The sequence below is a fragment of the Microcaecilia unicolor genome, chromosome 7, assembly GCF_901765095.1.
Source record: "Microcaecilia unicolor chromosome 7, aMicUni1.1, whole genome shotgun sequence".
In the NCBI taxonomy this organism is placed as follows: Eukaryota; Metazoa; Chordata; class Amphibia; order Gymnophiona; family Siphonopidae; genus Microcaecilia; species Microcaecilia unicolor.
In genome coordinates, this window is record NC_044037.1 from 147,906,637 (window position 1) to 147,927,396 (window position 20,760).

Sequence of the window (20,760 nt, forward strand, 5' to 3'; positions counted from 1 at the left end):
GGCTGAGCGGCTTGAAATACTAGCTAAAATAAACAATAGTTTGTGTTTACTCATAATGTCACTAACAGTGTCTCATCCATTGACCAAACATAAAGCTAAGAATGATAAATTATATTCATACAAATGAATAGCAGATAAAATAATCAAGCTTCAAACAATAACGTAAAATAGTAATAGGTATGCAAGGATGAAAATGTATAACACTTGAACATATGATTATGCAGTGAAGCAAAGCACATTAAATTGTATGTAATAACAATGTTTTGAAACGCAGTTAGTGACTTAAACTGCATAAGTAAATGTCCATGGAAGTCAAATGTCTTTGTCTCTCCAAGTCAAAGGCTTGCAGTACCAACAACTTGTAGGTTCATGGAAGAAACCACATGGTTGCAAATGAATTATGAGCCACAGCGTTGGAAGTATTGTTTTGACACACCACTTTGAGTGACTCTGATGTTCATGACATGGTGGCTGTGGGCTGTTCTTGGCTATGGCACAGTCCATGTAGAAGCTTGCAACAAATGTAGAAATAATGAAATGAACAATGCTGTAGTCATAGTTGAATGTGGCATACAACACACTACTTTGTATTGAGACGTTCATGCAACAGGAACCGTATGTATATGCTTGTAAGTCTTCGGCAATGCTTCATAGGATTCAATTTTAGTGTATACAATTTATAAGTTTATTGAGAAAAAGTATACTATATAAAATAAACATTGCAATAAATTCAATTCAGTTCTTGAATACCACTAATATCCCCTGTCCAGAGTTCAGTGCGGTTTACATACTAGGTGAGACAAAAGCAGATAGTGTATAAGAAATATTAGAGACCATTGGTGTAATGCATGAGCCTGAAAACAATAAAGAAAAAGGATAATGGATGATACTAAGAAGTAGAAGTCATAATGGATTATTATGAAGCAGTCCTTGGGAAGAGAAAGATCTTTACACTCTTTCTGAAGATGAGGTAGCTGTCTTCCGTTCTGATGGGAATAGGTAGAGTTCCATGTTTTAGTACAGGGAATAGAGAGCTGAAAATCTTCTGATTTTGAATTGTCTTTTCTTAAGGTTATCAATAGAAATCAAACAAAATAAAACATGGAAAAGAAAATAAGATGATATGCGGTATCTTCGTTCTTAAGTAGAGGAGTGTGGTAGCCGTGTTAGTCCACTCTTAAGGTTATCAATAGAAATCAAACAAAATAAAACATGGAAAAGAAAATAAGATGATATGCGGTATCTTTTGAAATGGTGATGCTAGCATTAGTTATTATTTTAGTCTGTTAGACTGGACCAGATATAGCGAAGCAGTTGAGGTGAAGCCCTATGTAATTTGAAAAACTAAACAAGCAACTTTGAATCTGAGTCTTTCAGCTATGGGAAGCCAGTGCAGTTTGTTTAGATGAGTTGAAACACTAGTATATCTATTAGTATATTAGTCTGCAGCTGTATTCTGTATGATTTTTTTTTTCTGATATTGACATTTAATATCAAGAAATAGAATGTTACAGTAATCCAAGTGAGGTAGAACTAACATTTGGACTAGTAGTGCGAAGGCTTTTGGGTTGAATAATGGTCTGATTAGACGTAGCTGTCTCATTTTGAATAGTGTTTTCTTCCATAGCTGTATGGGAAGAGAAGGTGAATGAAAAATCAAGCAAGACCCCTAATACTCTGGTTTCAGATTTGACTGTAAAGCTTTTACCATTGGATAAAGATATTGATGATGGACCTCAGCTCTCTGTTTTTGGAACCACAGGACCTTGGTGTTTTGCACATTCAGTTTTTGCTTATTGGTCATGGCCCAGGTGCTAACAGCAGTCATACCATTCTCTACAGACTGAGTTGGATCCTTGTTTGATGCTGTTACTGGTAAGAGAATCGGGATGTCATCCATGTAGGATAACAGTAGTTCATTAAGTCCCAGGTGTATTGAGGCAAGGGATGACATAAAGAGGTTGAACAAGATCGATGAGAGAGGAGATCCCTGCAGGATCCAGCAGTTAGTAGACCAGTAGTTGGAAAATTGGTTGTTTTGCTTGACAGAATAGCTTTGATTTGAAAGGAATTCACCGAACCATTTGAGCACAGTCCGTGTTATTCCTGTCTGATTCAAGCGTTCGAGTAGCAGAGTGTGGTCAACCGCATCGAACACCGTCGATGTATCGAATTCGTGAAGTATTACTTGGTCACCTTTTCATAGGTAATGTTTGATATATGTAGTTAGAACTAGCAGTAATGTTTCTGTACTATGTGACAATCTGAAGCCAAATTGTGACCAGTGTAAAATAGAAACATTTTCCAGATAAAAAGAGAGTCGTTTACTAATGTAGGTTTCTAATGCTTTAGTGAAAAAGGGTATGCTTGCCACTAGACAGTACAGGCAATGTTATTTCTAGCCCAGATCCCTTCAGTAGTGGAGTGAGAACAATTTTGCCCATATCAGAAGGGAGAAAGCCAATGAGAACTGTTGGCTTTCTCCCTTCTGATAAGGGCAAAATTGTTCTTACTGGTTACTCAATGATCTCAATGAACTGTTGAGATCATTGAGTGTAACCAGTTTACTGCTTCCATAGGGATGGATTTGTGTAGGTATTTTGGGCATTGATCGAGGGAGCATTTCAACAGTATTGATCTTACATCCTCAGCTTTTAGTGGTTGAAGAGATTCCCAGTTTTGGTCAGTTTTGAGTGCTTGGTTTGTAGGATCTCTGGCGATTAAGGCTGAACAGCTTTGGGATCGTGATAAGTGATGCACGCTGGCAGTAAGCTCAGTTCCCCTGAGGAAGCCAAATGGTGAAACAAGTCCCCGTTAGGACCGCTTCTACTACAAGAAAGACCTAAGTTATATTCTTTTTGTTCTATTAGCAAAACAATTGTGGATGAAGCATTGTTTCATATTGAAGCCCAAAGAGGTTTTGAAGATTAAATTGAAAAGGTTGTTAAAGTTGTTATTAGGAGCAGTTGGACATTAACAAAATACGTTGGAGGTTTTTTCTGGACAGATGATCGATTTTGTGCACTGTGGTATGGACAATATTGCAACCCAGTTAGGGTGATTATCAAATTGTCGTTGTGTGCAACAAACTACAGTCTTCATTCTCTTATGCTCCTTTTTTACCTTTAGTAAACAAATCTGGGCTTCTGTGATTAGTATGATAATTATATTATACTTGAATTGCAAAATATATTAAAAAACATTATACAAAAGTGCACATACAAGAAAGAATTTTGTCACACTGCTCTTTGGTTTTGGTTTACACTAGAATAACAGTAAATATCATATTAATATGGTAACAATCTATTATATATTGTGACAATGCAAATAAAATACATAAGTACATAAGTAATGCCACACTGGGAAAGACCAAGGTCCATCGAGCCCAGCATCCTGTCCACGACAGCAGCCAATCCAGGCCAAGGGCACCTGGCGAGCTTCCCAAACGTACAAACATTCTATACATGTTATTCCTGGAATTGTGGATTTTTCCCAAGTCCATTTAGTAGTGGTTTATGGACTTGTTCTTTAGGAAACCGTCTAACCCCTTTTTAAACTCTGCTAAGCTAACCGCCTTCACCACTTTCTCCGGCAACGAATTCCAGAGTTTAATTAAGTGTTGGCTGAAGAAACATTTTTTCTCCGATTTGTTTTAAATTTCCTACACTGTAGTTTCATCGCATGCCCCCTAGTCCTAGTATTTTTGGAAAGCGTGAACAGACGCTTCACATCCACCTGTTCCACTCCACTCATTATTTTATATATCACTATCATTTCTCTCCTCAGCTGTCTCTTCTCCAAGCTGAAAAGCCCTAGCCTCCTTATTTCTTCATAGGGAAGTCGTCCCATCCCCGCTATCATTTTAGTCGCCCTTCGCTGCACCTTTTCTAATTCTACTATATCTTTCTTGAGATGCGGCGACCAGAATTGAACACAATACTCAAAGTGCGGTCGCACCATGGAGCGATACAATGGCATTATAACATCTTCACACCTGTTTTCCATACCTTTCCTAATAATACCCAACATTCTATTCGCTTTCCTAGCCGCAGCAGCATACTGAGCAGAAGGTTTCAGTGTATTATCGACGATGACACCCAGATCCCTTTCTTGGTCTGTAACTCCTAACGTGGAACCTTGCATGACGTAGCTATAATTCGGGTTCTTTTTTCCCACATGCAGCACCTTGCACTTCCTCACATTAAACGTCATCTGCCATTTAGCAGCCCAGTCGCCCAGTCTCGTAAGGTCCTTCTGTAATTTTTCACAATCCTGTCGCAAGTTAACGAATTGGAATAACTTTGTGTCATCACTAGTTACTCCCCTCTCTAAATCATTTATAAATATATTAAAAAGCAGCGGTCCTAGCACAGACCCCTGAGGAACCCCACTAACTACCTTCTCCATTGTGAATACTGCCTATTTAACCCCACTCTCTGTTTCCTATCCTTCAACCAGATTTTAATCCACAATAGGACATTTCCTCCTATCCCATGACCCTCCAATTTTCTCTGTAGCCTTTCATGAGGTACCTTGTCAAACGCCTTTTGAAAATCCAGATACATGATATCAACCGGCTCCCCTTTGTCCACGTTTGTTTACTCCTTCAAAGAATTGATGTAAATTGGTCAGGCAAGATTACCCCACACTAAAGCTGTGCTGACTTGGTCTCAGTAATCCATGTCCTTGGATGTGCTCTGTAATTTTGTTTTTGATAATAGCCTCTACCATTTTCCCCGGCACCGACGTCAGACTCACCGGTCTATAATTTCCCGGATCTCCCCTGGAACCTTTTTTAAAAATCAGCATTACATTGGCCACCCTCCAATCTTCCGGTACCACGCTCGATTTTAAGAATAAATTGCATATCACTAAAAGTAGCTCCGCAAGCTCATTTTCAGTTCTATCAGTACTCTAGGATGAATACCATCTGGTCCAGGAGATTTGCTACTCTTCAGTTTGCTGAACTGCCCCATTACGTCCTCCAGGTTTACTGTGAAGTCAGTAAGTTTTTCCGACTCGTCCGCTTGAAATACCATTTCTGACACCGGTATCCCACCCAAGTCTTCCTCGGTGAAGACCGAAACAAAGAATTCATTCAATCTCTCTGCTACGTCTTTATCTTCCTTGATCGCCCCTTTTACCCCTCGGTCATCCAGCGGCCCAACCGATTCTTTTGCCGGCTTCCTGCTTTTAATATACCAAAAAAGAATTTTGCTATTCTTTTTTGCCTCTAATGCTATCTTTTTTTTGTAATCCCTCTTTGCCTTCTTTATCTGCGCCTTACATTTGCTTTGACACTCCTTATGCTGCTGCTTCTTATTTTCATACAGTTCCTTCTTCCATTTTCTGAAGGCGTTTCTTTTAGCCCTAATAGCTTCCTTCACCTCACTTTTCAACCACGCCAGCTGTCTTTTGGAGTTCCGTCTTTCTTTTCTAATTCGCGGAATATGTTTAGCCTGGGCCTCCAGGATGGTATTTTTGAACAGCGTCCATGCCTGTTGTACAGTTTTTACCCTCTCAGTTGCCCCCCTAAGTTTTTTTTTTTACCGTTCTTCTCATTTTATCATAGTCTCCTTTTATAAAGTTAAACGCTAACATATTTGACTTTCTGTGTATAGTTACTTCAAGGTTGATATCAAAACTGATCATATTATGATCTCTGTTATCAAGCGGCCCCAGTACCTTAACGTCCCTCACCAGATCATGCGCTCCACTAAGGACCAAGTCTAGAATATTTCCTTTTCGTCGGTTCCTGCACCAGCTGCTCCATAAAGCTGTCCTTGATTTCATCAAGGAATTGTACCTCTCTAGCGGGTCCCAATGTACATTTACCCAGTCTATATTTTGGATAATTGAAGTCACCCATTATTATCACATTGCCCATTTTGTTGCGACTCTGATTTCTTTTATCATTTCTGCGTCTACCTGCTCATCCTGGCGAGGCGGACGGTAGTACAACTCCTATCACCATCCTTTTCCTTTTATACATGGAATTTCAACCCACAATGATTCAAAGGTGTGATTTGTGTCGTGCTGAATTTGTAATCTATCTGAGTCAAGGCTCTCGTTAACATACATGCATACCCCTCCACCAGTCCGGTCCACCCTATCACTACAATATACTTTGTACCCCCGGTATGACAGTGTCCCACTGGTTATCCTCCTTCCACCAGGTCTCAGTAATGCCTATTATATCCAATTTTTCATTTAGTGCAATATATTCCAACTCTCCCATCTTATTTCTTACACTCCTAGCATTTGCATATAGACATTTCAGAGTATGTTTGTTGTTCCTATTTGCATGATGCTTAGTACTTGACACTAATGATTTGCCATCTTTTGTCTGATCTTTGGTTGTATTTAAGGGCACCTGAAGGGGCATAATCGAACGCGAACGCCCATCTCCATGGGCGTCTATGTCCGAAAATGGGTATGTGAAGAAGCGGGAACAGGACCGTATTATCGAAAAAGATGGGCGTCCATATTTTGTTTTGAAAATACGGTTTGGACGGACCAATGCCATGGATTTGGTCCCTTCTGAGATGGGCGTTTTTTTTTTTTTTTTTTTTTTTTGCGATAATGGAAACTAAAACGCCCAGCTCAGAAACGTCCCAATCCAATCCATTTGGTTGTGGGAGGGATAAATGTACAACACTACCATAGCTCTTAGGGGTGAAGGGGGCAACTACACGTGGGTACAGTGGGTTTTAGAGGTCTCCCATTTACCACCACAAGTGTTATGGGTGGGGGGGGGGGGGGATGGGCCTGGGTCTGCCTGCCTGAAGTGCACTGCAGTACCCACTAAAAGTGCTCCAGGGATAGGACTTGTTGCTGCTGTATAACCTTGGCACAGCAGTGACACCTGAAGACTAATCTCGCTGAAAACGTCCTTTATTTGAATAAGCAGATCAGAGGTTGTGCCCCACTGGCAACGAGTCTCGCTGGTACTGAGATTAGCAGTAGGTCCGAGCTGGCAGAATGGTGTACAATGCCCTCTTTCAGCAGCATTCAAGGTAAGAACTAAGTGCTGTAACGTGGCTAACACATGAAAGGGATCTAAAAGTGTCTTGCACAAATGGCCACTACCTCATGGACTACCGGAAACAAAACAGGGCACACTCTGACCCAGTAAGCAGAGGGAAAAGCACCATGGGAGTAGAGCCTACCAACTACCAACATCGTGAGCATTTAACACAAGCTAGTGGAATCACGAAGCCCAATACCCTACACCCACCACAATGCATTTCTGATGTGACTCTGCAGTGCCCTTAACAGAAAAGGTTCACACTCACCCGAGACCCACATCAGAACCAGCGAAAGGCTGTCAGAGGATAGAACACATTCTGCTGTCATGGAGTTGGGTACGGCATTTGAGGCTGGCATACAGGCTGGGAAAAAAAGTTTGTAAAGTGGGGGGTTTTTTTGGTGGGAGGGGGTTAGTGACCACTGGGGGAGTCAGGGGAGGTCATCCCCCAATTCCGTCCGGTGGTCAGTTGGGACACTTTTTTGGGACTTGAACCTGAAAAAAAAGGGTCCAAATAAAGCGGATCAAATTCTCATCAAAAACGCCCTTCTTGTTTCGATTATCAGCTAAAGACGCCCATCTCTCCTCGGGCCGATAACCAGGCCCCAGTCCCGCCTTCGCCACGCCTCTGACACACCCCCGTGATCTTTGTTCGGCTCCATTCGTTTTCCATTTCTTCCTAATAATACCTAACATTCTATTTGCTTTCTTAGCCGCAGCAGCACACTGAGCAGAAGGTTTCAACGTATCATCAACGACGACACCTAGATCCCTTTCTTGATCAGTGACTCCTAATGTGGAACCTTGCATGACGTAGCTATAATTCGGGTTCCTCTTTCCCACATGCATCACTTTGCACTTGCTCACATTAAATGTCATCTGCCATTTAGGACGCCCAGTCTCCCAGTCTCGTAAGGTCCTCTTGTAATTTTTCACAATCCTCCCGCGATTTGACTTTGAATAACTTTGTGTCATCAGCAAATTTAATTACGTCACTAGTTAATCCCATCTCTAGGTCATTTATAAATATGTTAAAAAGCAGCAGTCCCAGCACAGACCCCTGGGGAACCCCACTGACTACCCTTCTCCATTGAGATACTGACCATTTAATCCTACTCTCTCTTTCTATCTTTTAACCAGTTTTAAAATCCACAATAGAACACTACCTCCTATCCCATGACTCTCCAATTTGCTCTGGAGTCTTTCATGAGGTGCTTTCAGGTGAATTTTCGAAGAGAAGGGTACCCATCTCCCAACACAAATTGGAGATGGGCGTCCTTCTCTCAAGGTTGCCCAAATCGGCATAATCGAAAGCCATTTTGGGCGTCCTCAACTGCTTTCCGTCGCGAGGATGACCAAAATTCACGGGGCATATCGGCACCGTACCAAGGCGGGACTGGGGCGTGATTAAGAGATGGGCATCCACGGCCGATAATAGAAAAAAGAATGGCGTCCCTGACGAGCATTTGGCCGACTTTACTTGTTCCATTTTTTTTCACGACCAAGCCTTGAAAGAAGTGCCCGAACTGACCAGATGACCACCGGAGGGAATCATGGATGACCTCCTCTTACTCCCCCAGTGGTCACCAACCCCCTCCCACCCTTAAAAAAAACTAAAAACATTTTTCCAGCCTCTATGCCAGCCTCAAATGTCATACCCAGCTCCATTTCAGCAGTATGCAGGTCGCTGGAGCAGTTTTTAGTGGATGCAGGCAGGCGGACCCAGGCCCATCCCCTCCCCCTACTTCGTACACTTGTGGTGGTAAATGTTGAGCCCTCCAAACCTCCCCCCCCCAAAACCCACTGTACCCACATGTACGTGCCCCCCTTCACCCATAAGGGCTGTGGTAGTGGTGTACAGTTGTTGGGGGGGGGTTGGGGGGCTTAGCACACAAGGTAAGGGAGCTATGCAGCTGGGAGCAATTTGTGAAGTCCTGATGGTAAGCAACCACTGGCAATTTAAATAGAATTAATTATATGGAATGTTAATTGTATTTGCTAAAAGATGCCTATGTTAGAAAGTTATATATGTTTATTCACAGAAGGCGTGATTTGGTTCTCCTGATGAAGGTCATGCCGAAATGTGGTCTCACATTGAGGACCATCATGGGCTAAGGAAGAAGGTGGTGAATGAACTTTAATGGTTATTCAAGTAGCCTTCAATTCACCCACAGGAGCGTTCTTGGCAGTCGATAATTGGGAGAAGAAAAAGTACTTTTACCCAACTTTTCATCACACCGTTTGCCATAGTGGTTTCATTTTGGCTATTGGCATATAAAGGACATGGTTAATTCTGTTTTTTTGAAGTTTCAACGCAAAGAGTCTTGGGGGCTCTATATGGATTCAAGTGATTACACCTGAGAGGATCCAGAATTTGATATGTGGTTAATTTCCACTGTTGTAACATTGTTCTTTGTTTAAACAACGTTGTGATTGAAAAGGGAGTATGTGGGGTCATACAGAGTGATTGTGAACGAATGTGGGCGTAAGAAAGGAGTTCTGCAATAAACTTGTGGTTGGGATATTTGTAAGAGGGCACAAATATAAAATAAATTAATTATATGTTTGCAAGGAGTGCCTTAAAGCAGTATATGTGAGATATTTGTACTCCAGGTATAGTAATTTTCCCCTATGGTAGGATAATTAAATTTTAATTGCCAGACCCTCGACCATTCTTCTAACGTTTGGAGATCCCTTCTCATCGTTTCTACTCCATACAGGGTATCCACTCTATTGACTATTTTCGTGTCATCTGCAGAAAGGCAAACCTTTCCTTCCTACCCTTCATTAATATCTCCCACAAATATATTAAACAGAATAGGCCCCAGCACCGACCCCTGAGAAACTCCATTGCTCACCTTCCTTTCCTCCAAGTGGATTCCATTTACCACCACTCTCTGCTGTCAGGTTCTCAGGTTCAGAGCCCGCGGGGCTGGGCTCTGGAGCAAATGTGAGCCCTTGGGCTGCTGACGAGGAGCGACAGCAGCAAGCAAACCCACCAACCAACGCTGGGCAAGCACACTGACACCGGCAGGGACTGCAGGCACTGCCCAGCGAGCCGGAACACACGGCCTGGAACACGGGACTGGAATTCCCCGGATTGGAGGACACAGGACTGGAACCCCGGACCGGCACACTGGACTGGAATCCCCCGGACTGGAACACTGGACTGGAATCCCCCGGACTGGAGGACACAGGACTGGAACACCGAACTGGAACACTGGACTGGAATACCCCGGACTGGAGGACACCGGACTGGAACACTGGACTGGAGGACACAGGACTGGAACACTGGACTGGAGCACACCGAAATGGTCCACACAGCTTCACCTGCACTTAGCTACTAAGCCCCCCAGGAGTTGAGCTCCTGGGTTCGAGTAGCCGGCAGGACTTACTGGACGACACAGGGACCAGGACTAGAACAAGCTGTAACTGAAGTACTCCTAACTCCTAAACTGACCAAATGTGTTCCTCAGCCCGGCACCACAGAAGAGCTCTTACGCCCTACACTAACAGAAGTGCAGGGAAGCCACAAGGGAAAGGAAGGGAAGACAAACGCCAGACCTAACACTGGTGCTTCCTAAGCACCAAGCTGCAGCAGCTAAACACAGGTCACGAAGAAAAGCGGGGAAGACACAAGGAAACAAGCAGGAAAGCCAAATACCCAAACAACAAAAGGTGCTTCCTAAGCAGTTACTAACAAGGGTGCTCCCAGCACCAAACTCCAGCACTGCACTAACAGCAGTGCTACTCACCGTAACAAAAGGGAAAGTAGGGGAGCCAAAGGGAAAAACAGGGAAGTCAATTACAGAAGTCACGAGTGCACACTGCACTAAACTAACCTGGACCTAAAGCAAGTAGCCTGAAGCAAACGCCACCGTTGCAAAGGCTCTGAAGGAAACAACACCACTTCCTTAACAAGGCCCTCCCTGATGATGTCACACTCCCTATACCTAGGCAAAAGCACACTGACCCAGAGAGGCCCAACCCACACCAATGCAACACCATGAAGCACTTGAAGCCAGTACACCCAAAGAGAGGTAGAGCTAACTCAGTCCACCCACACAGCTGTAGTAAAGTGAAACAATTAACCCCATGCTGCTGGAAGCTGCCAGCACAGAGAGACAGAGCCAGCTCAGAAAGGACAGACAAAAGAAACAGAAGCCAGCTAAGAAGCTGACCCCCAGGAAAGAGGTAAGTTTGAGAGGGGTTCTGACCCCAATCATAACATCTGCCACCTGATGGTCAACCAGTTTCCTATCCAGTTCACCACTTTCAGTCCTAAGTTCAACCCTTTCAGCTTATTCACGAGTCTTCTGTGGGAGACCGTATCAAACGTTTTTCTGAAATCCAAGTAGATTACATCTAGCGCACGTCCTTCAACCAGTTCTTTGTCACCCAGTCAAAGAAGTCAATAAGATTCGTTTGGCAAGATTTTCCTTTGGTAAAGCCATGTTGCCTCGGGTCCAGTAACCCATTGGCTTCTAGAAATATAACTATCCTTTCTTTCAGCAGCGACTCCATTATTTTTCCTACCACTGACTTGAGACTGTAGTTTCCCACTTCTTTCCCTGCCTCCACTTTTGTGGAGAGGGACCACAATCCAATCTCGCGGTATCTCTCCCGCCTCTAAAGATCTATTAAATAAATCTTTAAGAGGTCCCCTGGGTTGTATCCCATCCGGTCCCATAGCTTTGTCCAGAACCCTTACAGAGTTGGTTTTTAGACCAGACTCTGAGAAATGTAGAAGGTATTCAAGCAGGGTCTGTGTAGGGCAATTAAGGGTATCCAGGGCCTTGCTCTCACACCAGATGGCAAACCTCTCCCATTTAAAAGAGTAACACCTTTTAGTGGAATCTTTCCTGGAAGCCAGCAAGACTCAAGAGACACCCTCCAAAGCTGGGAACTCGAGAGACACCTTCCAAAAGCAAATTCTAGGCTCTCAACATCCAAGCTGTGAGAGCCAGAGACTGGCGGTTGTGATGTAGAAGCGACCCCTCATTCTTATGATGAGGGTCGGAAAACACTCCACGGTTTTTCGGAGGATAATTCCAGAAGAAGAGGGAACCATATCTGCAACGGCCAGTACTTCGCGATCAGAATCATGGTTCCATGGTCTTACTTGAGTTTCAACAAAGTTTTTCCCACTACAGTATTGGAGGATACACATACTACTACTACTACTACTATTTAGCATTTCTATAGCGCTACAAGGCATACGCAGCGCTGCACAAACATAGAAGAAAGACAGTCCCTGCTCAACTTCCCTCCAGTTGAGGAGGGAAGACATTCTGACACTAGTCTGTTGTGGGCTTGAAGCCTGGAACAGGACTGAGGGACCTTGTGGTTGGTCAATGCAACAGGGAAATCAGGCACCCGGTCATAAGGAGTGTGGTAAATGCAAATATTGCACAATGATGTTAAAGGGAGACCATTATCAGTTACGTTTTGCTACAGACTGTGAGACGACACATGTGGTTTACATCTTGATCTGCTCCTGTCCAAAAATTTATGTTGGAAAACCTAAAAGATCTTTGAAATTAAGAATGAGTGATCACAAACATAAAATATAAGCGAGTAGAGGCTCCGATAGTAAACCACAGTATACATACAGGACATGATTTCAGCAATTACAAATGTGTGGTAATAGATCATATACTGGAATCGATACGAGGAGGTGATAGGGACAGAAAATTATACAAAAAGAAGAGAGATGGATATTTAGACTAGGATCGTTAACACCAGATGGGTTAAACAGCCGAGTAGGAGTGGAAGGCTTTCCTATAATGTCAAGTGATATGGAATATACGGTAATCAAGAAGACGGGAGGAGGTTCCTTTAACTCCTTACGAACAGATGATTGGTTGGTAGTGTAGGCGTCTTACGTGTTAAAATCAGCTGGTAGGGCGCCATTTCTTAAAACCACCAAGCAAAAAAACGAGCGGAAGCCGCGAGAGGTATGGCTGAACCATAAGGACGCAGTAAGTACAATAGAGAAACACACACAGTGTGAAATATATTTCTTCCTGGTTGTAGGGCAAGAAAAATAGAGGTTCGCTCCTTAGGAAAGGAAAGACGAAACAGGAGCTCGCTGTAGAGCGAACCCATCTGATACGCCCAGTAAACAAGATAACTGTGATGAAAAGCATAAAAGTATAATAACTGAATGCGAGTCAACAAATAGAGATTTTTGACTGATGAGGATTCCCGCCTGTAACCGCACTGGAATGTTAATGAACCAGCTGCAGAGCGGAGCGGTGCTGCTAATAATTGATTAAAGTAGCACCGGGGATCTGAAGTCATTTTACCTCTTTATAAACAGACTGTGTGAGATAGTACTGTTTGCGATAGAAATATTGCAATAGAGATATGGATCCTCAGAAGCTTAGCCGAGATTGGGAGGCGGGCTGGTGTTTGGGAGGCGGGGCTAGTGCTGGGCAAGACTTCTACGGTCTGTGTCCTGAAAATGGCAGATACAAATCAAGGTAAGTATACACAAGAAGTAGCACATATGAGTTTATCTTGTTGGGCAGACTGGATGGACCGTGCAGGCAGGGCTGGTCTTAGGCAGAGGCGACCAAGGCGGCCGCATAGGGCCCCGCGCTTAGGGGGGCCCCGCACAGCGCGCCTCAACTCTGCCTCACTCCGACCGACCCCTGCTTGGACGACCGCATCATGATCCTGCTCGGCCGCCGCCACGTTGCGGCACGGTGGCCACCCCCCGCTGAGACCCACCATCAGCAGCCTCCCCAGACCCCGACAGTTGCACCGACGGCCCCGACAGACAGTTGCAGCGCCAGCACGACGGCCACCAGCTCCCGACAGAGAGTTGCAGCGACGGCTCACCCCAGCGTTTCACTTCCCGCTCAATGTCCCGCCTTCTGATGAGGTATTTCCTGTTTGGAGGGCGGGAGTCACTGAGCGGGAAAGCTGCCTGGAGCCTGGTCGGAGGTGAGCCGGTGTGCGAGTGAGTGTGACTTAAAAATAAATAAAGACAGTCAGGTGAGCTCGAGCTGGAGCAAGTTTGTGCCACTGCCATTCCAAAGGCAAGCCAGGTATGATGATAACTTTTCTTATAAGGAAGAAGGAAGTTTCAAACCCCTTTTGTGCCATTTTAAAGGTAAATACTATTGCAGTAGTCTATTATTCTCCCATCAGTGATTAAGTCAAAATTCAGTGTTTTATGAAGGGCAGTGACAGGAAAAGATCAAGAGGTTAGCTAAAGTGGTGCGTGAATGTGAGGGGTGGGGACAGGGGCAAGTGGAGAGGGCAAGTAGTGTCTCACTTTACTGTTAATTTGCCCAAAGTTATTGAAAACCTAAAGAATCCCAAGTGGGCAGACTAAAAATTGTCCATCTAAAGCTACTTATCTTGCTAAGCTGGCCAGATCATGTGTATTTAGGAGAATTTGAGTTTCCAAAGCATTGTAGCCTCAAGAAAGAGGGGCATTCTCTAAGCATGTTCAGCTTAGGAGAGGAAAAGAGCACATATAAAATCCATTTCCAAGGAACCTTTTAAATTAAAAATAGGGGAATTTGAAAATACTGGATCTTTTCTTAGTATTTTTCCTTTATTCTCCTTTGTTATGAGAATTGGAACTACTAATTGTAGTGGACTTGAACTGAGATTTCTGGCGAGGGGGGGTTCATGATAGCATTGGGCTTATTATTTCAATCAGTTTTTTGTACAAGTTGTACAAGTTTAGCTTCATTTGTCTTTATTTGAAATTGCATAAATAAAAATTTCTAAAAATGGAATAATCTTATCAATGGGGCGGAGCTAGGGTGGGGGCGAGGCTAGGGTGGGGAGGGGCTAGGATGGGGCCCCACCAAATTGGTGTGCACAGGGCCCCGCACTTGCTAAGACCGGCTCTGCGTGCAGGTCTTTTTCTGCCGTCATCCATTATGTTACTATGTTTGAATTCATATAGCAAACACAGGGTAGTTTAAATTTGCAAAATTACAAATCTGTATATACTTGCAAATTCTGCCTTTGCTCCACCCAACCTCCATCCCTGTACACACATAGTGGTAAAGTATGTGCCATCATCTCAACATATGTTTCTTTTATGCTGGAAAAAAAGTTTATAACAGGCCATTTACTTATGTATGTGATCATATGTGAAAATGATTTTTATAATTATAAAATCAATGCTGTAAGGGCATTTCTATAACTGAGTGCCAGTATTTACATGTCACTTGCACGCATGAATGTACAGAATACCAGGATTTTCACTGGTAAGTGTGCACTTACTCATCTAAGTGGCAACAAAGCAACTAAGTGCTATTATATAAGGGTACATGAAAGTGACATAGAGGGGCATTTTTGAAAGAAACATCTAAATCAGAATTTGGATGTTTTACAAAGAGTTCAATTCCCACTACAGCTATTTGATATAAAAATAGGACTAGCTCAAAACTAGCTCAAAACGTCAAAGTTTTAGTCTTGTTCCATTATTGCTGAAAGACGTCCATGTCTTAGGAATGCCCAAGTCCCGCTTTGAACACGCCCCCTTGAGATTTGGACATCCTTCTGGCGGACTTCAGAGAAAGACGTCCAAACAGAGGTTTCGTTATACTGATTTGGACGTTTCTGTGAGATAAACGTCCAAATGCTGACTGTCACATTTTGGACGCTGTCTCTTTTGAAAATGAGCCTGTTAGTGCATAAATGCAAGTGGCATTTACATGGGTGGAATACGGGAGGGGCATGGGCAGTGCTGCCACTTATGGATGCAACTACAAAATAAAGAGAGTCTTACTAAAGATTAGCTTCAGTTATCTGCATTAGGGCCCATTTGATTCCTATGGGCCTTGCTGCAGATAACTCGAGCTAATCTTTAGTACAAGACCCCCTAAGTAAGTTACCAGAACATTGTCATAGGTCTATAGCTGGTGTATCTACAGGTGCTTAAATTTTACGTGTACCAATGCCAGGATATACTAGTATTCTGTAACATAATCTGGCTGCTCAGGTTCTTCATTGCATGGTATTGGGGCACATAAAAGGAGGGTGCCCACTTATAGGGGGAGCATTATATTATGCTTAGTCCAGTTGTTAGGTATCGCTAGATGATTATATAGCCTCCCTTTCATGGGGTATCATTGAAGTCTGTACAGTATTCCCCACTCTTTGCAGGGACTAAGGAGCAACTTTGAGTGTCAGTGTTAAATTCAAGTTGCCTTATCAGTTTTAAACTTCTCCTTAAGAAATATCTCATGGAATTAGATTTGTAAAATGTGTCTAATAAATATGTTACCTGTTGTTAGAAGGCATGCAGTGTCCTTCATTGTAAAACATTTTCAATTTTTATGGATCAGTCCCAGAATTTTAAACATTACAGTAGAAGTCACATTTCATTGACTTTGGCTTTTCTGGTGAATTGGATGCACTGTATTTCTATGATGATGATTCCTGCTTAAATAAAATTTCTCTTTGTTCCTGGCAGGAGTTGGAAAGACAAAAGTATACTCATAGTGTGTTGCAGTTTCAATTCAACGAAGTCAAAGAGATACTGCAGAAAAGAGAGGAAGTGCTTTTGGTAAGCAATTTCATTCATAGTATACAATAAATTTCTTTTAAGCTGTTTGATTTGGAAATAATGAAGGGGTAGCCTAGAGTTTACTGAGTATCTGTTCTTTCTTTTCTTTCCTGTTAATATTGGCGTTATTGTCCTGTTTTATTATTGTAAACCGCCTACAGTTTTGTTTTGAGTGGTATATCAAATTTAATAAACTTGGAAATTTGGAGTAGACTGAGAACCAGGGAAGCCATCCCCACTGACAGTTATTGTGACTCTGGGCTAGTCACTTAACTCTCCATTTCCTCAAGTACAAAATTACCCCCCCCCCCTTTTTTTTTTTACAAAGCGCGCTAGCGACTGCTGGTGTGGTAATGCCAACACAGCCCATTTAAAGTGAATGGGCTGTGTCGGCATTGCCGCACAGCTTTGTAAAAGGGGGTTTTATATTGTAAGTCCAGTAGGGAGAGGGAAATAGATACTATCCCTGAATGAACTTGCCATGATCTACAAGTAAAAAAATATGAACTGAACCCAAAAATTTACAAAAGTTCTCTTGGATATTACAACAGGTTAAATGACCTGATACAAAAAATAAATAATACATTATTTCCAGTCTCTAAACTTGTTTATGCCAGATCACATAAGAGTACAATAATGTGACAGAATTCTCTACAAAATGGCATCTATTCAGTATAGTGATCAGTTTATCATATATAATAATTCTCACCTCCAACGTTCTAAAGTAGCTGCCTGTGTCTGTGGCTCCTGGAGTTGCTGAGCTAGGCTCCATAGCCAGGCTGATGCCACTCACAGCTGATTCCCAGGCATAAAATCAGCTGTGAGTGCGCCGCTCAAACACCCCCTGGTGCATCACCCAAGCCCCCCCCCCTGAAGCACATCAACCCCCTCGCCACACGCAGCTGCCACTGGTAACGCTGTCTGGCTGCTGCTGCTTCTCCTTTTGAGCAGCAGCGGACGCTACGAAAAGAAAAAAAAAATGTTTTCAAACCTCAAACGCGGCACCATAGACAGCCATCAGCCATTGGCAGTCAGCTCTGCAGCCGCTCCTCCTCTCGCCTCCACGTCACTGCCCCTGGAGTAAGACCCCGGAGGAGTGCAGCGACGTGAGAGGCGAGAGGAGGAGCGGCTGCAGAGCCGACAGCCAATTCCTGATGGCTGTCTACGGTGCCGTGTTTGAGGTTTGAAAAACATTTATTGCTTTTTTTCTTTTCGTAGTGGCCGCTGCAGCTCAACGGAGAAGCAGCAGTGGCCGGACAGCATTACCAGTGGCAGCTGCGGGTGGCGAGGGGGTTTGATGCGCCAAGGGGGAGGGGAGGGGGAGGATTGCTGGACTATGGGCAGTTTTTTACATAACTGCCAATTAGTACCAGTTACCAAATATAGCCAATACTTGGTTGTTAAGGCCAGTTAGCATCTGATTAATTTATTGGCCTTACTCTCTAAGTTGTGTGCTTGTGTGGAAATTTGGGCATGTAACTTTCTAGAATTAGGGGGCTTATGTCCAGATATATCATAGCCCATGCAAGGGAATAGTGTGACCAGCAAGGCACCTCCAAAAACAACAGGAAGACGAAATAACAGTGGAAAAAGCTTTATTTGTAATGCCCGACACGGCACCGTGTTTCGGCAAGTGTTTGCCTCAGGGACCTTAGTGTTGGAAAAAGCACTTTGATGTGAATAAGTAACCTTGGGGAGTATAGAGCACTTGCTTTCTTGAAAAAGACGCTCAGTGCGGTGTGGAGGTAGAAAAGCGCTAGAAGTCCATGATCACTGTTGAACAGGATACACTGTGTGATATCAGAGCAGCATGATTTATCTTAAATGACAGAAGTTCTCCCAGAATTTTTCTTCTTTGAAAGGCCACAATATGAAAACTATTATGGGGCACAAAATTAGCCAGTGCTTTTGCAAGGTTTAGATTGAGTCACAGTACGGAGACTGTTCTAACATCACTTCTTAGTGAACTCCATACCATGTTAAACAGAGGCTGTATAGCCTTGGCTGTTTCTCTAGATTTTTCATCTGTATTTAACCTACTGGACCATGGCTTGCTTTTATGTATTTTTATTTATTTATGGGATTTATTGTGTGGAATTAGTATATCAGATTCTGTTTCACCATTGTTTTGCTTTCTTTCAAGATTGGTCATTCCCTCTACATCTAACTCTTCTCATACTCCCATATTCTGTGGGGTTTCCCAGGGGTTCATTTATGTCTCTCCTACTATTTAACATATTCTTGAACCCCTAGCTATTATCATTCAAGTTTTCACTTCTCCGCAAATGATATCATTTTGGACTTTTACACTTCCCTGCAAAATTCTGACCTCGTACCTCTGCAACATTGTTTAGACCAGTGTTCCCAACCTGGTCCTGGAGACACCCCAGCCAGTTAGGTTTTCAGGATACCCACAATGAATATTCATGAGAGAGATGTGCATGAATTGCCTCCACTACATTCAAATCTGTCTCATGAATATTCACTGTGGGTATCCTGAAAACCTAACTGGCTGAGGTGTCCTCCAGGACCAGGTTTGGGAACCACTGGTCGACTCTAACTGGTTATATGGATTGGACACTACCAAGACAACTGTTTGCTGGATTTCCGGTGGCTCAGACTGTCCCTCCACTAGTCCTTTCTTGTTTAATTCCTGTATTCCTCTAGTTGATTCATTAAGTATCTGGGGTCATCATTCTAAGCTTCTTTCTCTTCACATATTTCTAAGTGGTAAAATTGGGTTTTTATGCTTTGTGTCAACTATGAGTAACATGTAGCTGTTTCAACAATGCAGAGGCATAGCTAGACCTAAGATTTTGGGTGGGCATATGTAATCTCTACATCCCATCTCCCCCAACTCTGTAATTTAAATACCTGAGCTGGCGGGGATCCGCAAGCCCCAACCAGCTGGAAAACTCCTTAACGTGACAAGGACTTTCTTCAACGCAGTTTCACAGTCGGTGCAGATTTTCATAGGCAATCCAAACACTGGCACCCAGTGCATTCTCAGTTTTCATGTGCATGCATGAAAACCAAGCATGCACTGAGTGCCAGTGTTAAGCAGCAAAGGAGAGTTGTCGCCAGCTATTGGAGCACAACCAGCATTAAATATAAAACCTTTTGTTTTTAATGCCATGGGTACTGCAGAGCACACCCCCACCACAAAACCTGCCTACATTAAATATAACCTTTTTTTTTTTACCTGGGCACCTTAGATCATCCCCACCCAATAACCCACCAACATTTCAAAAATGTATTACAACCTTTTTTAAAAATTTAACCTGGACACTAAGCCCACCCCACCCAGAAACCCACCAACAATAAATTTTATTGTTGGTGGGTTTATGGGTGGGGTGGGCTCTGTGGTGCCTAGGAGAGGGGAAAAAAGGTAAATTTAATGATTAAATATACCTCCCCCTCCCAGGCAGTGAAGATCCCCTCCCACCCAGAGCCCACCACCAGCATTACAATCACTGTACATGTAAAAAAATATTTATTTTACCTGGGCAGCTGGGCTTCAGTTTCCCTAATTTGTGTGCAGATGATGGCAGATGCAGACTCAGAGAGCACTGCAGACTGTGCTCCATAGTGTACTGGCTCCTGTGCTGCCTTGATGGGGCCGTGGGCCACTGGAAAGTCCTGAGGCCTGCTGGTTGGGGAGCTCAACTGAAGGCTGATCCAGCGAGGGCCCAATAATGTGTTTTCCAGTCGTGCTCGCAGTGCACAGTGGAGGAAAACCAGGCGGCCGATTCACAGCACTGGTGGCAGATTTTTCTGTGCGCACTGCGGGGGCACGGGAGGAGGGGCAAGACAAGGCAGGAAACCCTGAGAGAGCAAGAGCGGCAAAGTACAGCACTGCTGGAGCAGCAGCAGCACTAGAGCAGCCGACTTCCCTACCCGCAGTAAAAAAACAATGACGTAAGTTAGCGCACTAACCGCAGATAGAGGAGGACAAGACTGTCTGGAGAGCTGCTGTTTTTCCTGGGGGCTGCCTACTACTACTTAACATTTCTAGAACGCTACTAGGGTTACGCAGCGCACATGACTGAGGCTGCTGTGGCAGAACTGAAAGGCTGTGCACTCGCACTGCAACCTAACCGGCGCCTAGAAGGCGGGCACCAATTGGAGGAGCAGGGCAAAGTGGGTGGTCCCTGCACCTTCCTTATTCTAATTCATGCGTTCTGATCTCAAA

General features: G+C 43.6%; 1 protein-coding gene across 14 annotated transcripts in view; it reads left to right on the top strand.

Moving 5' to 3' along the window:
- Nucleotides 1-20,760, top strand: part of LRRFIP1 (LRR binding FLII interacting protein 1) — a 997,950-nt gene that overhangs the window by 510,940 nt on the left and 466,250 nt on the right. For all 14 annotated transcript variants that reach the window (XR_003942957.1, XR_003942958.1, XM_030210921.1 and 11 more), the window contains one exon: nt 16,476-16,568. Coding sequence is in view for 12 of the 14 variants with exons in the window: in XM_030210921.1 (XP_030066781.1) it covers nt 16,476-16,568 (93 nt within the window). In the remaining 2 variants the exon portion in view is untranslated. The remainder of the gene's footprint in view (nt 1-16,475; nt 16,569-20,760) is intronic.